Source organism: Phodopus roborovskii, unplaced genomic scaffold, assembly GCF_943737965.1.
Source record: "Phodopus roborovskii unplaced genomic scaffold, PHOROB, whole genome shotgun sequence".
NCBI classification, from domain to species: Eukaryota; Metazoa; Chordata; class Mammalia; order Rodentia; family Cricetidae; genus Phodopus; species Phodopus roborovskii.
The window spans coordinates 6165298-6186843 of record NW_026126546.1 but is presented as its reverse complement, the minus strand read 5'-3'; the positions used below and the strand labels follow the sequence as shown (position 1 = coordinate 6186843).

At 42.4% G+C, this 21546-nt stretch overlaps 2 protein-coding genes across 8 annotated transcripts in view; both read right to left on the bottom strand.

Annotated features, from left to right (window-relative positions):
- Positions 1 to 1510, bottom strand: part of Kiaa0232 (KIAA0232 ortholog) — a 42244-nt gene extending 40734 nt beyond the window's left edge. For all 7 annotated transcript variants that reach the window (XM_051200248.1, XM_051200249.1, XM_051200250.1 and 4 more), the window contains exon 1: positions 1265 to 1510. In XM_051200248.1, the coding sequence (XP_051056205.1) occupies positions 1265 to 1495 (231 nt within the window). In that variant the 5' untranslated portion in view covers positions 1496 to 1510. The remainder of the gene's footprint in view (positions 1 to 1264) is intronic.
- A 128-nt stretch (positions 1511 to 1638) lies between these two features.
- Positions 1639 to 21524, bottom strand: LOC127233668 (coiled-coil domain-containing protein 6-like). Its single transcript, XM_051200217.1, has 4 exons — positions 21437 to 21524; positions 21250 to 21320; positions 20990 to 21178; positions 1639 to 1761 (listed from the first exon to the last, which is right to left on the bottom strand). The coding sequence occupies exons 1-4, from the start codon at positions 21522 to 21524 to the stop codon at positions 1639 to 1641; spliced, it is 471 nt and encodes a 156-aa protein (XP_051056174.1).
- Between the last annotated feature and the right edge of the window lie 22 nt (positions 21525 to 21546).

Below are 21546 nucleotides of genomic sequence, written 5' to 3'. Positions count from 1 at the left end.
TCAAATAAAATGTAATGACAGACTTAAAAGTGACACACAATGACATCGGGTAAAGGTATGGGCTTGACAGGACTTTTAAGGGTAGTGATTTGCCTTAACATTATTTTTTCAGATAAATACAATATTTACCTAGGAACAAAAGGAAATAAAATAGACATGTGACTAACTTTCCTAAGAGTAGAAATCAACACTGAGGGCAGTGGTATGCAAAGGTAGCAGGTCATCAATGTATTCCCAGTACAGATGATACACAAAGTCCATATCAGGATGTAAGCAACCAGGAGAAAGTCTATGAGGTTAATAACTCGACCAGATAGTGATATTCTACTACAATCTTGTTACTGACAGGAGTTTTCACAAATTCCTCATACTACACAATGACTATTTCTGACTTGGAGTACTTGAAGTCTTAAGAATATACAACTATGGGGCTGAAGAGATGGCCCAGTAGCTAAGAGCACTTGCTGCTCTTGCCAAGAATTCAAGTTCAGTTCCCAGTAACCACATGATGGCTTACAACTGCGCATCCAAGTTTTTGATGTCCATAGGCACCAGCCACACACATGGTGCACACATATCCACACAAGCATAAAATTAAAAAAAATTTAAATCCTTAAGAATGTACATACACACACAGTGTTAGTGAGATGGTTTAGAGGTAAAGGTGCCTGCTGTGAAACCTAACAACTAGAGTTCAATGCCTGGAACCTACAAGGTAGAAAGAGAATCAACTCCTACAAGTTGTCATTTGATCTCCACACAAATGTTGTGGCACATGTGCCCCTCCATCTCAAAAAAAAAAAAAAAAAAAAAAAAAAAAAGAATATGCAAATACCAAGTGAGTACTTGATACCTAAGAGGCAAGCCTAAAGGCACACCTGTGTGGGACTGCCTAGGTTAAGGCACCTCTGAGAATGTGTGAGGGATTGTCTTGCTTGACTTGATTCGAGAAGACCCATTTTTATTATGGGTGGCATCATTCCCTGAGCGGGGTATCCTAGACTGTATAGAATGGACAGGGCAAGCTGAGCACTAGCAGGCATGCATTCATTGCACTCTGATCTTGACTGGATATAACGAGACCAGTTCTCTCCAGCTCCTGCAACTGACACCACCCTGTCATTATGAACCATAATCTGAATTTCTGAGCCAAATAAACTTTCTCTCAAGTTAAACTACTGTTGGGGGTATTTTTTATCACAAAAACAGAATGTAACTAGGTACAGCCATCAAATGTCACAAAGCACTTAACACACATCAATACCTGTTCCTGAAGGTCATAGTCATAGCTGTCATGTAGCAGAAGACTAAGGATATACCGCGAATAAATCATGGCATCAATGCCACATTTCTCGAGCTCTTGTCCCAGCCAGGTTTGCACTGGACCCAATGCATGAAGCAGAGACATGTCAGAAACAGACACAGGGCCTGGATAAGAACTTGAGGTGCTTTCAGATGGCAAACCATCCACAACAACTGTAGAGACAGGGCACATGAACTTAGGTTGCTGACATCCTTAAAATGCAAAGCATTTTCTACAATGGACGTTCTGTTGGTATCCGGAGAGGATTTCACTCCAGCAGAAAGGAGAAGAGCTGGACATGGAGGATAGGCAGTGACCGCGCAGCAGTCAGCTCTCTACAACACAATTTCCCTCTTCAGGCATGACCAGTGAATCAACACCATGATAGCAACACACACGGAGATGCAATTTTCAACTTTCATTTCATATTGAGTCCAAATGTCAGTCTCTGGCAGAACCTACAGAAATGAAAAAAGAAAGCAATGAGTCACATGTAGACACAAAGTAGTGAGATGACTTATCTTTATGTATTTATTATTTGTTTATTTAGGTTTTTCTAGACAAGGTTTCTCAGCAAGTCTGGTCTTTATATTTGGGAAGAATTAGCCATTGTCTAAATACTGGTCTGGTCCTGCCTAAAAAAATCTTTTGCTGGTTCTTTTTGGGTGGGTGGTAGTGATGTCTTGAAACAGGATCTCATGTAGATCAGGATAGCCTGGCCTTGAATTGATCCTCCTGCCTCCATCTCCTAACCTGGCTCCAGCAACCATGACTGTCCCAGAACAAATCTTACAAGATCCCAAAGAACCAAACTATTTTCAGTTAACTTTACTATGGTTTCAGAACAAACCCCAAGGATATTTATAGGAATTCAAAAACACTAGAACCTAAGATGATAAAATTTACAATGTCTGACAACTACTCAAAATAGGAGAAAAAAATGAGATGAAAAATAAATTCACTTAAACTAAAAACTTACATGCATGTGAGTGCATACACATAGTTATGTATTTGAATAATCAATTTCAAAATTTATAGGAATTAAACTAGCAAGACATTCAAGAAACTCCAAGTGCATGAAACATGAAGAAATTGGCTCAGCACAATAAAATAACTCAAACCTGTAACCAATAGAAAAATCCCAAAGCAGCCAGAGTAAAACAGAAACATTAATTGTTCAAAGGTAATGCTAGCATCCTGTTCTGGTTGGAAACAGTGTAAGTGAGCACATAATGGGACAAGACAAACACCAAAGCACCCTACCAGCCCAGTACTTTTTCAGACTTTTTCAGACATATAAAAACTAAGGAACTTATTCCTGACAAACCTGCCCTACAGGAAATATGAAAAGCCCTTTAAACAAGTAAAATTATTCCAGCACAAAATGTGGATCCTCTTAAAGAAACAAAGACAGTCACAAATGCCAGCTATATCTGCTTCATTAAGTATCTTTAGGGGCCAGCAAGATGGCTAAGCAGGTAAAGGCACTTGCCATCCAAGCCAGGAGTCCTAAATCCCATCCCTGAACCTCATATGGTAAATTTAGAGAACTGACTCCTACAAGTTGTCTCTGACCTCCACATGCATACTGTGGAATACATGCATATATGCACGTGTGAATGCACACACACACAAATAAACATGCAATAAAAACTTTTAGATAATTTAAAAAAGTAAGTATCTTCCTGGGTGTGGTGGCACATAGCACATACCTTTAATACCAGTTCTTGGGAGGTCAGGGCAGGCCTGTGAGTTCATGGTCAGCCTGGTCTACAAAGAGAGTTCCAGGACAGCTAGGGCTGTTACACAGAGAAACCCTATTTTGAAAAGTTCTCCTGCTTGCATGGTGAACACTTTATGAACTGAGTCACCTTCCCAGCCCACAGTATCTTTATGGCATGATAATAGAGACGACTGAATTGTTCCTAGACTCTCTTGTATTCCAGGACTCTCTTGATCCCAGCATAGCCATTCACAGAGCAGCAAAGAGACAGTTATAAGAACCTGGCTGGCTACTGTGGAGCACAGTACAGGACACTTGCTTCAGGAGAGGCCTACTAGCACCAGACTATCTCTTTCTGATCCTTTACCTTACAAGGTATACATACTTTTTTAGAAGTTTTTAAAAAAGAGTTTCTTAAATAGGAACACACAATTTGAGCAACTGAAAACTTAGCATCTCATTGTGTCACATGTTAAACACATCATACAAATGCTTTACTTCCTTCCCAGCAGTACTGTTATAAACCACACCACGCTAGAGTGCCACTGTACTATCCAGGTTAAAATCAGTTTCTTGAGTTGAGTATGGTAGCACATTAGAATTGTAATGTCTTGGAGGCTGGGTGGGAGAACCTAAGGCTTAAGGCCAGCCTGGGCTGAGACAGTCATAAACAACAAAAAAGCTAGTCTTTCTATCACACTAGCCACACTTCAAGTGCCCAAATGCTACATACATCTGAAGATTACTGTGAGAATATGGAACATTCACACTGCCCAGAAGTTCTACTGCATACTGAAGTTCTACTGCATACTGGCCTTGCCTAGCTCCTGCAAATGCTGAGCTAAAGACTCACTACCTTTCAACAGCTTCTTCTCCCATGAAGACAGGGTAGAAATCATGCTTCACAGTACTAAATTCCAACAGGTCAAATTACACTACAGCTCAGTGAACTTGTGGATGGTTCAATGACAAGGTCAGACTGTATGGGACAGCAAGAACAAATGAAGCTCATTGATAATGTAGAAATTAGATGACCAGGGTAACCAAAAAATGGTTCAGCTAAAATAGGTACACAGTGCTGCAGAGGCACAACCTCCTAAATTTTAACATCTTAACTCATGCCACATGTTCATCTATCTTTGGCAGGAATCTCAAGGCCATTGTCACCAAGTGTGATCCACCTAGGACAGTTAACAAAATAGTCACCATCTGGAACCCAACTAACCCAGGGACCAAGAAATCAAGTTCTGTGCCAAGGTATACTCTGATGCTCTGAAAGCTTCTTGGATGTGCTGCTCACAGTCAGTTCAAACAAGGCCCCCGGCCTCACTTTAACAGGAGTAGGTGTCACCAGCCACAATGACTTCAAGAGGCAAAATAAGAGGATATTAGTAGAAAACATTTAACAGTGTTAAAAAGAGCACTCTGGGTGTTACAGAGATGGTCAGAAGTTATAAGCAATGCCTGCTCTTCCAGAGCACCCAGGACTCAATTCCCAGCACCCACATGGCAGCAACTTACAACTGTCTGTAACTCCAGTTCCAAGAGATCCTACACATCACACAGACATATATCAGCAAATGCTCAGAAAATAAAAATACATTATCTTGAAAATTAGCACTCCAGTTAAATAAGGGGAGTTTTAGTAGCACAAATGAATTAACACTGTAAAAGAAGAGTGATTTATAAAAGAGAAAAAGGTAACTATTCTTAGAAAGGTTTCAAACTGTTGAGCACTGTTAAAATGCTACTGTCACCATCAGTAGGAGTCTAGCCTCCTGCTTCCATTTCTCCTCCAGGCCACCATCTCTGCCAGCACAGAGGCAATCACTGAGCCTATGACATCCTTTCATATTACTTCAGCTTCTGGGGTAGGTTTCATCACAAATGAGGTTGCAAGGTTTTCAGTAGAAACTGTGACACACTCCCATGTCCTACTTAGAAGAATGCTTAGGCCTTAGCAGGTGATCAAAACTGTGTTGAACTAATGATTTCCTAAATCCAAATATAGGAGAATAAGCTGTGAAAAGAGAAGTTTGGGAAATAACAATGTAGCAGCATTGTGGTGAATATACTGAGTTTACCAGTATGGATGTTAGGATTGTCACCCAGGATTCTAACTCATGTATCATGGGCTACCAACTGCCAGGCCCTATGCACAGTACTGGCAACACAAAGACAGCAGCCTAAAGGTTTTTCCCCTCAGGAGTTTCCAAACTCTTCTATAGTAGGCTGGGGTATGCCAACTTCCACTTCCCAGTGAATCCATCCTGCAGCCACTCTCTTCCATCTCATAGGATGTGTCTGCAGGACATGTAGTGATATTGTTTATTTGTTATTTAAACAAATAAAGCTTGCCTGAGGATCAGAATGAAGAGCTAAGCCACTTTTTAGCCACACACATTCTAAACCACTAGTCAACCACACACCTAAGCCACTAATTGGCCATAGAGGACAGGCAATGGTGGCACACACCTTTAATTCCAGCACTCAGGAGACAGAGGCAGATGGACTTCTGTGAGTTCAAGGCCACCCTGGGCTACAGAACAGTATATGCCTTTGATCCCAGAACTTAGGATGACACACCTTTAATCCTAGCACTAGAGAGGAAGGCAGGAGCTCAGTGCAGTCTCAGAGACCAGTCTGAGGTTTGGTTGAGAGCACTGTGGTCTGCAGTCACTCTGAGGACAGGATCACCACCTTTTGGCCTTAGCCTTGGTAGGGGTAAGAACTCTCTAGTGGTTGGCTACTTGGCTTTTCTGATCTTTAAGTAAGCTTTATTTGTTAGATTACAAACAATGTATCACTACATGTGCTCCAGTGAGTGCTCGAAGGTTTTTATTACTTGCAATTTTATTTCCATAATTATTTAACTTGGGTGTCTGGGACTTTCCCAGGATGGATGGATGGATGGATGGATGGGTGGGTGGGTGGGTGGGTGGGTGGGTGGGTGGGTGATAGCTCAGCAGGTAAAGGCACTTGCCACCAAGCCTTATTATGATGACCTGAGTTCAGTCCCCAAGACCCACATGGTGGAGGGAGAGAGATGACTCTATCTCTCTATCTATCTTCTCACTTCCACATGCATGCCTACCCAAACATATACACATTTAAGTGTACTTTTGAAATGTAAATAAATGGAGAAGGAAGAAGAGAAGGAAAAAACAGAAGAGAACAAAGGCAAGGAAACCTGAAATCTTAAAAATCTGGCTTTCGGAAGCTACTTTTTCTTTTTCTTTTTTTTTTGGGGGGGGTTCTGGAATTCTATGCAGTGTCTGCCCAGCAAGCATAGGTGCACAACATAAAGAAGTTACATACTTGTAAACAAGCCTTGCTTGCTCTCCCAGACCCCAGCATACTCTTTGCCCAGCAAACGAATGTGCTCATACATGAAGCACATTGTAAATAAGCCTTGCTTACTAGTCTTGATCTTGGCACACAATTTGAAGCAGACCTTCTCATTCACTTTAGGAGGCATTCAGCCTTCAAAGCCTATGTATAACTAAAAGAAGAACTCTGAAGACTCTACAACCCAAACTAAAACTAACACTGAAAACAGCAAAGAAGGGCTAAAAGCTGATCCTGTCAATTTGTTTCCTGTATGTATCTGGAAAAACTAAATACGAATGGACACTTCTCTAGACCTAGTTTTCTGCCCTATTCTAGAAATGTGTCAAGTCATAGGAAATGAATAGAGCTTATTTTTAAGATAATATAATTTTTAAAAAAAGCTAGTATGGGATCACATTCTTTTTATGCCAACAGGAAGAGCTGCATAAAGATTAAGCAGCTCCATTTCTACTAGTCAAGTAGCAAAAACAAACTAATGATCTACATACTAGGAAGCAATCTCCCCACTGACAACTGAAATTCTTTCCATACCACAGGACCATTCTTAGATTACTACCTGATACTAACTTAGGAAATATCTTTATAAAATGAAAATGCTCAGCCCTAGATGGGATAGCTATATTAATTTTCTTCTCCCTCAAGGCTCAAGAAATATCATGGAAGGGGGAAGGGCTGGAAAGAATTAAGAGCTGGATGAAAAGTGCTGTCGTAGGACATGAACAATACACTCATGAACTCACTGTAGCTATAGTTTCTTGCATAAGAACAAGCCATCACAACCAGTCAACATCCCAATAAGCGCAGCACTAATTGGATTCAGTGGGAATAGGAAAATAAATAAATAAATGGGCTGGAGAGGTGGCTCAGAGGTTAAGAGCACTGGCTAATCTTCCAGAGGTCCTGAGTTCAATTCCCAGCAACCACATGGTGGCTCACAAGCATCTGTAATGAGATTTAGTGCCCTCTTCTGGTATGTAAGCAAAGCATACAAATAGGCAGAACACTGTATACAAAATAAGTTAATAAATTTTAAAAAAATAAAAAATAAATATAAGAGGAAGGGAAGTGGGTATGGACTGTCTTAGGAGATGTCTGGGAAGAGCAGAAAAGGGAGCTGGGGTGGATATAATCAAAACACATTGTATATATGTATGAAATTGTCAAAAAAAAATAAATAAAAGAATTATTTCTATTTTGTTTTTAAGATTGGGTTTCACCATGTAGGTAGGACTAATTGGCCTGGAATTCACCATGTAGACCAGGCAGGTCTCAAACTCACAGAGATTTGACTGACTCTACAACGCTGGGATTAAAGGCAAGTATGACCATGTCCAGCAGAAAGATATTAATTAAAAAAGGGGGGGGGAAGTAGTTTAGCAGTAAAGCAAGTGCTGGTAGGCATGAGCCCTGGGTTAGATCACCATCAACAGGGGGGTGGGGGGGGAGGAAAAAAATGAGGATGAAGACAAAAGAACCAAGTTATTATGAGTTCAGTGTAGGTGAAGCAGTTAGTTCTACAAAGTACTGACTGGATTTCCATTAAAGCAGAACAATCAAGAGCTAGGTCATACCTGTGATGAGTCAATAGAGGGAAGAATTTTCCGTCCAATCTGGACCAATTCTCTATCACACCTGCAACTGTCAAGCACACCCAGATCTGGAAGTTTGGATGGACATCTACTAATGTCTGGTTTGAAAACCAGAAGAAACCTCGTGCAACTTCTCACTTTACAATAACCAGTGTAGATGTTCAGTTCATTTAGATGTGTTGGATGCTGTAGCTTCAGCGAGGCTACAAAATTACAGTTTACACACCTTTCAAAAAATGTTTCTTTTCCCTAGCAGGGGCAAACTTCACATTCAACAGTTTACAAAATTAAAAATGTAAGAGATGTGGACCAAAGGGAAGGGAAATGTATATACTACTGAAATAGACAACTGCACCCATGCAGAAAATCACAGACTGTAAACAAAGATCCCAAGGCAAAAACAAAGTTCAGTGGGATGAAATCCTAAAAGATTTGTTGGAAAAATGATGAATGAAAATGAAATTAGGGCAGGTGAGATGACTCAGCAAATAAAGGTGTTTGCTGAAGTCTGGCTACCTAAATTCAATCCTGGGAACCACTTAAAGGTGGAAGGAGAGAATCAATCCACAAAACTGTCCTGACCCTTCCTTACTCACACACCAAGGCACATGCACATATAAAATAATAATTGTTTTTAATTTAAAAACATGAAATTGATGACAACTATTGAAAAACAACTAAAATGTATAAAATTAAAACTTGAATTAGGAGAGACTAAAACTTCACTCTAAAATATGCATTTAAACATGTCTAACCTAGAAATGGTAGCACACGCCTTTAATCCCAGCAGCACTCAAGAGGCAGAGACAAGTAGATCTTTGTGAGATCAAGGCCAGCCTGGCTTACACAGTGAGTTCCAAGCCAGCCAGAACTACATAGTGAGACAGTCTCAAAAACAAGTTTTTGTTGGGCGGTGGTGGCACATGCCTTAAATCCCAGCACTAGGGAGGCAGAAGCAGGTGGATCTCTGTGAGTTTGAGGCCAGACTGGTCTACTGAACAAGTTCAGAATAGGCTTCAAAGCTACAGAAAAACCCAGTCTTGAAAAATCAAAACAAAAAACAAACAAAAAGAACACATTTTTTTTCTAAGCAAGTTTACCTAGAAACAAAAAATAAATAAATAAGGGTTTTCGGAATGTCTGTTACTGCAAAACATGAAACCTGTGGAAAGAATTGGCACGTAGGTGAAAGAATTCACCCTTCAGAGCAGAACAGAAAAGGACAACTGTCCGTACATTAACAGAGCAGGAGCAGGAACAGAAGAACACCTGCCAGACAGACCTCACCAACCTGCTGGCTGGAGGTGAGGGATTGGAGGACTATCTTCTTCCAACTGGGGTAACCAGCCAAGCAGCTCTTGCCATACAAATGAAGGTAAAATTTTGATTGGCCAATGTTACAAAGCAGAATTGCAGTTAACTGGAAGCTGCCAATCAAATTAATTCATTTGGCTGTTCCTGGCAAAGGTTCCACAATTTTTCTTTCAGTATACTTTCTGGACCAGTCTTATAATGTGAAAATTGCTCCATAGGGACCTGTAGTCTTTATTTTCTCAGATATGAATGTGTCTCTACAAAAATTACTCTGTCAAAGTTGAGAAAAACATTTTATCATGTAAAATATTAGCTCATAGCATGTATATAATTTTTCAATGTGAAGCTGTAGCTTGTCAAAGTGCCTAGGTATAAAACTTCGACATCTATGAACTGTAAACTGTATTAAGCCTACATACTAACCATTCACATAAAATAAAATGAAAAATAACCTTTTGGACTGGAAAGATGACTTAGCAATTAAGAGAGCTTGCTAGTCTTCCAGGGTACCCCAGTCTAGTTCCAGTCTAGTATCAACATCAGGCATCTCACAGCAACCTGTAATTCCAGCTCACAGGTTGGGCACTCACACATGTGTGACAGACACATATATTCATACTCAAATAAAATAGCAAATTAAAAAAAGAGTAAGCTTTTGAACAGCTACTAATACCTGAAACTACATTATGGCAAATTACACTGCAGTACAAACCTCAGAAAAGTGGCCACCAGCCCTCCAACCTCCAAAACCTGAGCCAAATAAATCTCTTTTCTTTGCAAACAAGACACCTCAGATACTTCATTAAAGCAATGAAAAAACTGGCTATTTCACAGGCAATACCCTTTAACAAAATGAATTTAAACTTTAAGCCTATCCTAACATTCCTTCAGAGAGTCCTAGCATAAAGACAGGTGTGGTGGCATGCCTATACCTGCAGCAACTTAGGAGGATGAGGCAGGAAAAGCCCAAGTTTGGAGTTATAAATGAAAAACTTCCCCATTACTCCCCCCCCAAATAAAAGCTGAAGTCAAATTTAATTTTGAAATACTGATGCATTAGCTATTACTCCAAAGGTGTCTTGAGTTAGAAACAGACTTCAGGGTGAAAGGAAAACAAATCCCTCCCTACTCATTTAAACACCTTTGCCCCAATTGCATAAGACTATCACGCACACGCACACTGTACCTGAATGTGCACGATGGAATGGTTCTTTTTACTCATTTACTCTCATGTGTTTTACATTCCACAGAACCAACTGACTCATGTGAAATATTTACTTGGCCATACCCCTATAACTCCCCCACCTCAACATACACATCCCACATTCTTAGAAATCATTCATTCACTACTCAGGCTAGAAACATGCATACACAGAGAAGATTCTCAAGCATTCTGCATTCACTGCACCGATGTCTTCATTTGTAACACAGACACTAGCAATAGAGCAAGTTCATCTGCTGAGAAAATAGTATCATTCTCAAATTTTTGGAGCAGATTTTAAGGTTCCAATGATTAAGAAAATGAGATAAATGTGAAATAGCCAACACAAGAAACTACCACTAATATGCTACTCTAGGGAAGAAGCTCCATGTAATATCGGAGCCAACAGGTTTGAAGACTTTATCAGTGAAGCACATAAACTTAAATAGCATCAACATTAAAGTATCAACATTCAAACATAATTTCTCACCTACTTGTTCCCAGTACAAAAGGGGATGGGATACTGATAAGACAAAAGAGACAGAATGGAATGGTATGGACAAAGCTTAGCAACAGGGGAAAATATTGGAAGTTTCAACAGTTACCCCAAATACATTTTGAAAGTTAAAGTGAAAAACAGCAGGTACTATCTAACAACTCTGATTTTCCACTAACCTATCTAAGCCATATACAAAAACCTGTTTACTAACAGACAAACTTCCTCATTTTCAAGACAGTTTAAGATTCCATATTGGATCTGTGCAAAAGCCCTCTCTGGTTCATCTCTAAACTAGATAGTGGTGGCCCACACGTTTCATCCCAGCACTCGGGAGGCAGAGACAGGCAGATCTTAGTGAGTTCAAGGCCAGCCTGGTCTACATGTTGAAGGTCAGAGCTACATAGAGAGACCCTGTCTTGGGGGGGGGGGAGTAGGGTAAATAATCAATCAACTCACTTACTACTATAATTCAAATCTGGAATATCCCCTGCAGACTCCTGTTTTAATTGCTTGGTTCCCAGATGGTGGCATAATTTTGGGAGGCTTTAGAAATTTTGGCAAGTGGGACCTAGCTGGAAGAATAGGTAGGACATGGGGGATGTGCTTCATCATCCACCATGATGAACAGTCTCTGCCACGTGCTTCCATTGATTACCCCAGCCACATCTTCCTGACCTGAAAAACTGAAACCATGAGCTAAAATCACCCTTTTCTCCTGTAATTTGTTTCTGTTAGGCATTTGGTCACAACCAGTGAAAAGCGGATACAGAAAAATGATACCAAAATAAGGGTCTACTGAGACTAAATAAGTCCAAGTAGCCTCTGGAGAGGCTTGTGAGAAAAAAAAAATTTAAGAAGAGTTTACAGAAATGGGATAGAGAAGCTACAGAATGCTAAAAGACCACCATACATGATTCTGTTGGGGCCTAGAAAACTTCTGTGGAAGGCTGAGTTTAAAACTAATTGACCAGAAGCTGAAGAAATGGCTCAGTGGTTAAGAGCACTGGTTGCTCTTTCAGAGGACCCTGGTTCAATCCCCAGCATCCACAGGGCAACTGGAACCCCAGTCCCAGGGGATCAAACATCCACTTCTGGTTTCCTTGGATACTGCTCATACCTGACACACAAACATACATATAAGCAAAATACTTACACATAATATAAAAACAAAGATTACAAAGGAAAAAGGCTAATGGGCTAATTACTGTGGCAGAGGAGTATCTGTACTATGGCACTCTTGTTGCTAGAGACTTCTAGTCAGGTTTACAGTGAGAACTGTCAGCAAAGAACAGGATTAAGTTGGAAGCTGCAGACAAAAAAAGTGTGTGGTTATTAGAGACTGGAAGACAAGAGGTCTGTCACTGGACAGTGGGAAATTCACCAAACTCACCTATGACACGCAGCAGGGTAATGCAATTATAAATTGCTATGAAAGACTTTCCTCTGATGGGAGCTGAGTTCCAAAGAAGCCTGGTTACTGACTAAACTGGAAGCAAGTAACATGATGGATACTGGCTTTGCAGGTATGCAGAATGCCACAGTAACAGAGATATAGAGGCTTCTAGCCAGAATGGTCAGGAAGGCCAGGCAATGTATGGGATGGTCAGATTCCTTGAGAGACTATGCATAAAAGCATAAGGGTAGGGATGAAAGTCCAAGTCATAACACACACCAAGATATTGGAGATGCCAGAACATAGAGCATCTGCTGAAGAAAGATACCAAATGGAACCAGTACAGTAGAGAGATCATGTGGAGTGGGATGCCAAGGTCACAGAAACAGAGCTACCCAGGCCCCTGAAGCTCTGATCACATCACAACCTACCCCCGGAGCTCCAGGACTTGTTTAGCAGCCTGGGTTTCAACCTTGCTTTGGTCCATCCTTCCATTCTTATCACCTCCCTTTTAGAATGGTAATGTTTACTGTCATTGTACACAAAAGTATGTTATTTCGTTTTTTTACTTTACAAGGTGTTAAATACTTTTCTCATTGTTGTGACAAAGCATCTGACAAAAGCATCTTAAAGGAGGATTTCACAGCAGGGAAAGTGTGGCTACAGTACATGCAGTGGCTTAGTCACATGTTGTCTGCAGACAGCAAACAGTGATGCATGATAATGCCCAGCTTACTTCCATTGTATCCAACCCTAGACCTCAACCTGTGGGATGGCACCACCCATGTACAGAATGGGTCTTTCCTCTCAGTTAAACTTCTGTGAAAACACTCTCACATTTCTTTCTTAAGTAATTCTAAATCTAGTCAAGTTGACAATGAAAATTAACCATCATAAAAGGAAGGGCCATCAGCTAAGAGACTACTTTGAAACTTTTGGAGACATCAGACTTTTTTTTTTTTCATAACAGCTTTTTATTTTTTTTGAAACTACAGTGTAATTATACCATTTCTTCCCCTCCTCCTTCCAAGCCTTACCAGGCACTCCCTCGTCTCTCAAATTCATAGCCTTTTTTTTCTTTAAGTGTGTGTGTGTGTGTGTGTGTGTGTGTGTGTGTGTGTGTGTGTATGTGCACTTTTCTTCCTAAATATATAAATACAACCTGTTCAATCCACATAATGTTACATGCATGTATAAGGTCTCAGAGCTGACTGACCACCAGGCACCAGACTTTTGAACAATGTAAAACTGTTAATTAGCTGAGTTTGAATTAAATGCATTGTGCATATGAGATGGCCATGAGCCTTGGGACAGCAAAGGCCAAATAGAAGAACCTGAATCTGAAATATCTCCCACTGGCTCATGTTCTGAATGTCTGGTCACTAACCAACAGTGCTACTTGAGGACTGGACACTTTGGGAGGTGGAACTAGCCTAAGGAATAAGTCATCTGCCAGGAGTGACTCTGGGATTATGTTATCCCTGCCCATTTCCTGCCTCACTTTCTGCTTGCTGTCTGCCATGATATGAACAGCCTCCACCATATGCTTCTGCCACCATGAAGTGAAGTGTTTACACTGTCCCCAGATGGACTAAAATCCTATGAAACCATGAGTCCAAAATCACTGAAATTGCTTCCATCAGGTACTATGGTAACACCACCACCAAAGTAACTAAGGCACCAAACTCTAGTGTTTTCTATGCCTGTTTAAATGAGCCAAAGTCTGGCACTTACTGACACATATGCTATATATTGGGCCCTGCACTGAGTCACAAAATTCTCTCAAAATGCTACTTTGACCCAAGTCCTTTCTTTCTGAAATCAGATTGCAAAGTGATTCTGAGTTAATTCAGTCAAACATCTAATGAATGAGTACTGTGCAAAAGAAGGAATCATCAAATAAGAGTCCCCTCTCTTCCCTTGAGAAATAAGAATCCAGGAGATGCATCCATGCAAAACAAAACAAAAACACAAAACCCTAAAATGTCATAAGTAAACATCAACAACAAAACAATTTGAAGGATTAGTCTAGAGAGATAATTCACTTATTGCTCTTTTAGAGGACCCAGGTTTAGTTCCCAGCACACACTCTGAGTGGCTTGCAACTACCTGTACCTCCAGTTCCAGGGGATTTGGGCTCCATAGGCACTTTCACACATGTGGTGCATGCAAACCAAATACACACATAAAATAAATTATAATAATAATTAAAATGAAAAAAAACCTTGAGGTATCAATCAAATACTGTGTGGAAGAGTAGTAAATTCTGAAAGTCAGGTTACAGAAGTCACAAAAAAACTTTATCAGCTAAGTCTTCAAGATTTCAATAGAATGATGGGTAGAAAGGACAAATACAGAAATTGGAAAATCATGAGGCAGCCAGCAATATCCTGCTAAGATATAAGGTGCTGTCGCTTGAATCTGAAATGCCCCCACAGGCTCAAGTGCTTAGCACTTGGTCTTCCACAGGTTAGTGGTGCTTTACTGGGAAGTGCTGGAAATCTTAAGAGGCAAGGGTTAGCTGGAGGAAGTGGGACACTTATAGATCTTAGGGCTACCTTATCTGTCCATCTCTTGTCGCCCATTTCCTCTCCCCTTCTCTCCCTCTTCCTGGCTGTCCAGAGGTGAGAAACTTTGCTCCACCATTATGTCCCTCCACCATGAGGGGACTGAAACCACAAACCAACACAAACCTTTCTCCCACTTAAGTTGTACAGGTCAGATATTTTTGACAATGATGAAAGTCTAACACAGAAAACTGGTCCCAGAGAAGTGAGGTCATTGCTCACTGCTGCTGATGTGGGTCAGAAGCCTCTGGACCTGGTCTTATAGCAAGAATATGAAAGACTTTAGAAAAACAAGCCAAAGCCAAGAATGTTATCAGCAGAGCTTAATGAACAATTCTGGTGGGATCTCAGAAGACCAGAAGCCACTAGGAATGCAGATGAAAATGACAGGTTTCAGATGGAAGCAAAGACTGCTGGAAATTGGACTAGAGACTGTACATGTTACATTATAACAAAAACATGTCTAAGTTCCCCAGACTCCAAACTCTGTGACAGGCTGAGTTTACTAGTGAGCCATTAGAAATTCCAAGGTAGCTGAACATTCTGACTGTGGATGAGTTTTGCTAACAGATCCTAAAAGTTATAAGAAAAAAGCAAAGAAGACTGAAAAACTTGCAACATGATCAGAAAAAGCAGCAAAGGTAAAGATGAAGCCAAAGAAAGTGTGGCTACTGAAGAAATTAGGACCATTCCAAAAGAGCCAAGGATTAGCATCAAGATAAAAGGTGTCTTCAGGGCTTCTCAGAAACTGGCCAGACCCCACACGTTGCAGGTTCAAGGGTAGTAAAACATAAACTAATTTGGAATACTTCTCCCTTGAGAAGAGAGAGCTTTAAGAACATCATGACTAGCTGGGTGGTGGTGGTGCACACTTTCAGCACTCAGGAGGCAGAGGCAAGTAGATCTCTGTGAGTCAGAGACCAGCCTGGTCTACAAGAGCTAGTTCCAGGACAGTCTCCAAAGCCACAGAGAAACCCTGTCTCGAAAAACAAGCAAACAAAGAACATCATGACTGGTCAAGGACAAGGCTACCTGGAAAGCTGTTTCCCAGGATGTGTTTTATTGTGCTCAGCTACCCAGGTACTCTTGAGGCTGCTGTAGCCATGAGAGTCTGGCTTCTGCTAATGGCAGAAAATCTTGGCACTACTAAGTGACACTGAATTAGCAGGCAAACAAAATACACTTAAGAGCCATAGAGGCTTCCACCCAGATTTCAAAGAAAAGCCTGAGATCAGTAAATGTGTGATAAGATTAGGGTCCCTGCACTATGACAGTCCTGAGTGGAGTCAACACAAGAGAGGTCACATGGGTTGCGTGCAAACAGCAAAGCCAAAGGACAGGGCTGTCCAAGCCCAATGGAGCTCACAACACACTTCAGATGACAGGCATGCAGCAACAAGATTCAAAGTTTGCCCTGTTGGGTTATGATCTTGCTTTGGTCCAATCCTCACTGGCTATTATGTTATGCTTTTTAGAATGGAAATGTTTGCTGTGTCCTTATGTATATAATTTTTTTTAAACTGGGACTCATAGCTGAGAGATTGCCTCAAGTCTCAGAAAAAGACTTTGGACTTGGGACTTTGAGCAATGTTGAAATATAATATACTGGGATTTCTGAATATAGTAAATGCATTTTGCATTATGAGGGAGCCATTAATTAACCTTTGGGGTCTAGGATAGAATGTGATGGATCTGCAGTGTGCCCCTCAGTCTCATTTGAACAGCTGAGGGTACTATTTTTGAAGGTGCTGAAAACATCAGAAGGTGAGACTTAGCAGATAGCACTGGTCACTGGAGGCAGGTCCTTGGGGTGTCTGTCTGTCTCTCACTGTTTCCTGGCTTCCACTAGGTTGAGATCTTCCAGCCACCATATCCTTCATGGAAAGACTGAAAGCTCAGAAATGATGATCCAAAATAGAGCTTCCCTCCCAGAGATTTTTATACCAGGTGTTCTGAGCTGCCTAACCTATGAGGTAACAAGAAAACCTACAGTTTCAGATGTAATTAAGAGAATAAGCACAGGTGGCAATGCTTTTAGAGTGCATTCTTAACCCTTTCAACATTGCCTCTTAGCCAAGCGAAGAGAATGTGCATTCTTCCCTAAGGACCTGGTAATAGCTTGGGGGGGTTGGGGGGGGGGAATCAACTAAGATCGACATGCCTTGGAGAGGCAGAGGCAAGCAGATGTCTGAGTTTGAGACCAGCCTGGTCTACAACAGGGAGTTCCAGGGCAGCTAGGATTGTTACACAGAAAAACCTGTCTCAAAAAACCAAACCAAAACAAAAAATGCACAGTGGAGCAGGGGATGTAACTTAGTTGGCAAAATATTTGTCTAGAGTGCAGTGCATGATGCTCTCAGTTTGAGGTTTGATCCTAAGCAAAAAAAAAAAAAAAAAAAAAAAAAAAAAAGGAAAAGGGGAACAGGGACAACAGAAGTGTAAATGCAGAGCTGGTAAAAATCTGGAACTAAAGAGATGGCTCAGCAGTAAAGAATATTTACTGCCCTCTGACAGGACTGGAGTTTAGTTTCCAGCTCCCAAGTCAGGAAGAGCACAACTGCCTGAAACTATGGACCACAGAAATTCAACACCCTCATGTGGCCTCCAAAAGAAGCATACACACACACATGCACACACGCACGCACAAATAAATCTTTCTTTTAAAAAGCTGGTCATCAAAAAAGAAGCCCCTAGGGCTAGCAGGATGGCTCAGTGGAGAAAGGCATTTGTCAAGCAAGCCCAAAAACCTGAGTTGAATCCCAAGAGCCCAGCTCACTACAAAGCAAAAGACGTGGGACAAGACTTGTTTCACAGAGAGACTGAAGGTCAAGAGATTCCATGGTGACTCTGGAAGCAAGAGAGGGGCTAGGATGTAACTCGAGTCTTTCCAATTCAGTACTAACGAGTTAATGAGTAAGTCTTCTAGAAGGCAATAATATTTTATATCAAATTTCCTTTTAAAAAATTTTAAGAAAAAGCATGCCATCGACCAACAGAGGAGTGAGTTACCCTTTATACAAGGGAGTGTTTTCAGCTTGGACTCTGGTTCCCCTACCCATGACATGGGGCAGATTATAGTCGATTTGCAGACTCTGACAGTTCAGAAACAGATGGCAGAGTGACAGCTTCACTCAGGACATAATTATGTGAGAAGCCAAAAACAACTGCACAGAAATCCTTTTAGTAACTACCTTCAACATAGTAAAACTGCATTTCTAACACTTTAATTGGTTTTAATGTTTTATTAAAATTACTTATATTAATATGCTCAAAATTGGCAGACTTTTATTTAGCAAGCATTGGCACATTACTCTATGTTTAAAGCCCCCAGCAAGGTGTTAGGAATAAAACAATAGCAGGAGCACCATAGCCATAGTTTAATGTCTTCTGGGAAGCATATGCACACACACAGACAATAATGGGGGAAAAAACTAGAAGACAAGGCCTACAGCAAGGAGGAAATAATTCCGAAGGACTTCCAAAGGCTCCAGAGAGTATACGATATCTTATAAGAACTTTTAAAAACTAGAGAAAATGTAAGTTATTTACATTTTTATATTACATAGGGGGCACTCATATCAGCAAAGTCTGAAACTGTTTGGCATGTCCAGAGCAGTAGTCTTAGCAAGATATTGTGGAAGGGGGGTGGCCAGTACAGGATGAGGAGGGCCGAACTGCAAGGGACCTCCAACACTGTGTCGATATGTATAACTGCATCTGAGCCCCAAATCACAGGTACTCAGAAGCTTGCAGGACCAGAGGCTGGAGTGTGTTTAGGAAAGAGAGTCCTGGAAGCCAGGCAAAGTAGCGAGGAAGCAATAGTGTCCTGAAGACAAGTGACAGCTTTGAGCCAGCAGGGGAATCTGAGGACTTAGAAATATCAGCACTAACCCAGACATTTTAAGAGCTTGAGTGTGGATGTGATTACTTCACGTCATTCCTCTCTGCTTATCCATCCTGCAAGACAGGTATCATCATTCTTCCCATTTCACAGATGACAAAACTGGCTCAGAGGCCATTAACTGCTCCAAGTCAAATGATACAAAAACAGGGGCAAAGCTCAGGCTCAGTACAATTCCACACGAATAAGGAATAACAAGTTAACTGCTTTTAAAGATAAAGTCAGGCACAGAGAGAAGATAGATGACCACTGGGGACAAGCTAAAACACCGTTTAAGTTTCCTAAATGTTCATAATTTGCATATCAAATAAACCAATCGTCCTTTAAACAGATTTGCCTTATGTTGCCATGTTAAAAATCTGTACCCTATGTTCCAAGAATAACACATCTCCTGACACTCGATAAGAGCAAAACTCTCCTGATATTTCACTGGCTAAAGTGGCACTTTCTTAAGTGAAAACAGACTCATGAAAACCTGCTACACTCAAATTGAAGCCCTATTTTATTTTAGGTCCTGCGAATTTAATCCTGAGTTTCACCTGGCCTACACCCCCAGCCCTAACTACTATTCAAATGATTAAAACTTTGTGACTGGCTCAGCCAAGAAAGTGCCTGCCACACAAGCTCAAGGCCCAAGTTCGGGTCCCTAGGTGCTACATACATGTCTTATAATTCCAGCCCTGGGGAGGCCCAGATGGGAGGATCCTTGAAGTTTACTAGCCAGCCAATCAAGCCCAACTGGTGAGCTCAAGGTTCAGTGAGAGACCCTGTCTGTGGAGCTGAAGGTTGGGGACACATGACTTTAATCCTAGTATATCTGAGACAGAGACAGATCTCAAGAATTCTTGGCCAGCCTGGTATACCTGGTGACACCCTATCTCAAAATATAAGATGTAGAACAAGTGAAGACATCTGAAATTGATCACTGGCCTCCACATATACACACATGCACATATAGATATACATGCACCCAAACACATGACCATATACACGCACATGAATACATACATGACTACAATTATTTGGATAAGAAGATAATGGGAGAATATGATAAAAGTGTGTGTATATATATATGTATATGTCTATATATGCATGAACTTGTGAAAGAATAAATTTTTAAAGTACATATTTTGGCAAGAAATGCAATCGAATCCAAGATAATAAGTATTAATTGCAAAGAGCCTCCGTGGGTATTTCAAAGGCACAGTTCCAGAATGGTTTTTGTCATAAAGATCCTGAGACCTAGTTAGAATGGTTCAGCCCAAAATATCTGCAGGCGAATATTTGACCTTCAGAATGCAGAGTGACAGATATTTTTTTTTTCTCCTCCCTTTAAATCTTAAATCCCTAAAAACCGACAGTGTCGGGCCGAACGAGTCCTATACTGATAGCAGAAGCCCTATGTGGGGTTTTAATTGCATAGTCGTTTTCCATAGCATCACCTGTTATTCAAACTGCTCGTCCCCAGCTCCTCGGCAATCCTCACCCACCGTTTCTTTAGCAAGCCAAGACTCAGAAATGCAAAACGCATTGTCAGTTACTTGGGCAACAAGGCAAAGTCTGCGATGCAGGTGATGAGAACCAAGAACTCCATTTAGTAAATGACTCCGGAGTCGCCATGTCCCCCTCTCCCCAGCTTATCTCCACCCCACTTTTCCTTGGTTGAATCTTTAAGGTTTGTCTACAGAAGGGCAAACACTGAAGGGAGGAGGGGCTGCCAGGTCCGGGGGTCGGCTCCCCAGAGCTCATCCCGCCCTGGCCTCTGCGCAGCGCTGAGGCTCAGCCTGATTCTGGGCCGGCGGGAGCTCCGGGGACGCCGGCCGGAAGCCGGGCCGCGAGGGTCCGGGCGGCGGCGCGCTCAGGCCGGCGACTTCGGGGGACTGTCATTTCTGCCCTCGGCCGTCACCTTCGCCGACCCCGCGCCATAGGCCCGCGCGCCCGCCACTCACCGCACCGCGCCCGCCCCTGGCCGCCGAAGGACAAAGCTGAGGGCGCGGGGCGAGGCTCGGCCGCTGTCCCTCAGGCCGGGCCGCCTCAGCCCGTCGCGGCCCATTGTGCGCACTCATCGCACGCCGCCCGCGGGGTCCTCGGGCCCGGCGTCTCTCCAGCTAGTCACCCGCCACGGCCCCGCTCCCGGCCCCCGCCTACCTGCCAAGGCTGCCGGGCGGGAGCCTCTCCTTGCGCTCCGAGGGCTGCAGGCGGCTGCCGAGCGCCGGGCGGCCCTGGCCTGCGCCTTACGTAAAGCGGCAGCAGCGGCGGCGGCGGCGGCGGCGGCGGCCCCAGCGCCAGGCGGCGGAGGGCGGGAGGCGGCGCGCGGCAGCGGCTCCGCTGCGTTACCTGGCAACGGCCTCAGCGCCCAGCCAGCCAGTGCGGCGTTCCATATCCTTCCGCCCAGGCGCCGGGATTACATCAGCGCGCCGGGGCACCGCCCTCATGCCGTGGGTGGAGGAACAGGAGGCGCAGAGGGCACCAGGCTGACCTAGGGATCTGAGGCTTTGAAAAGGTTTAACAGGTCCTGAGAGCCGACGCCTGGGTCGATGACTCCCTCCGGGACGCTCAGACCAGGCTTAGCAGAGATACCCCAAATGCACGCACCCCATCCCCCGCTTTCCCTCTTGCGCTCCACCAGTCCGCGCCCCCTGCTCACCGCGTCCTGGGATGGCTGGAGTGGGCGGCTTAACATAAAGACTTCAATTTAAAAAAAA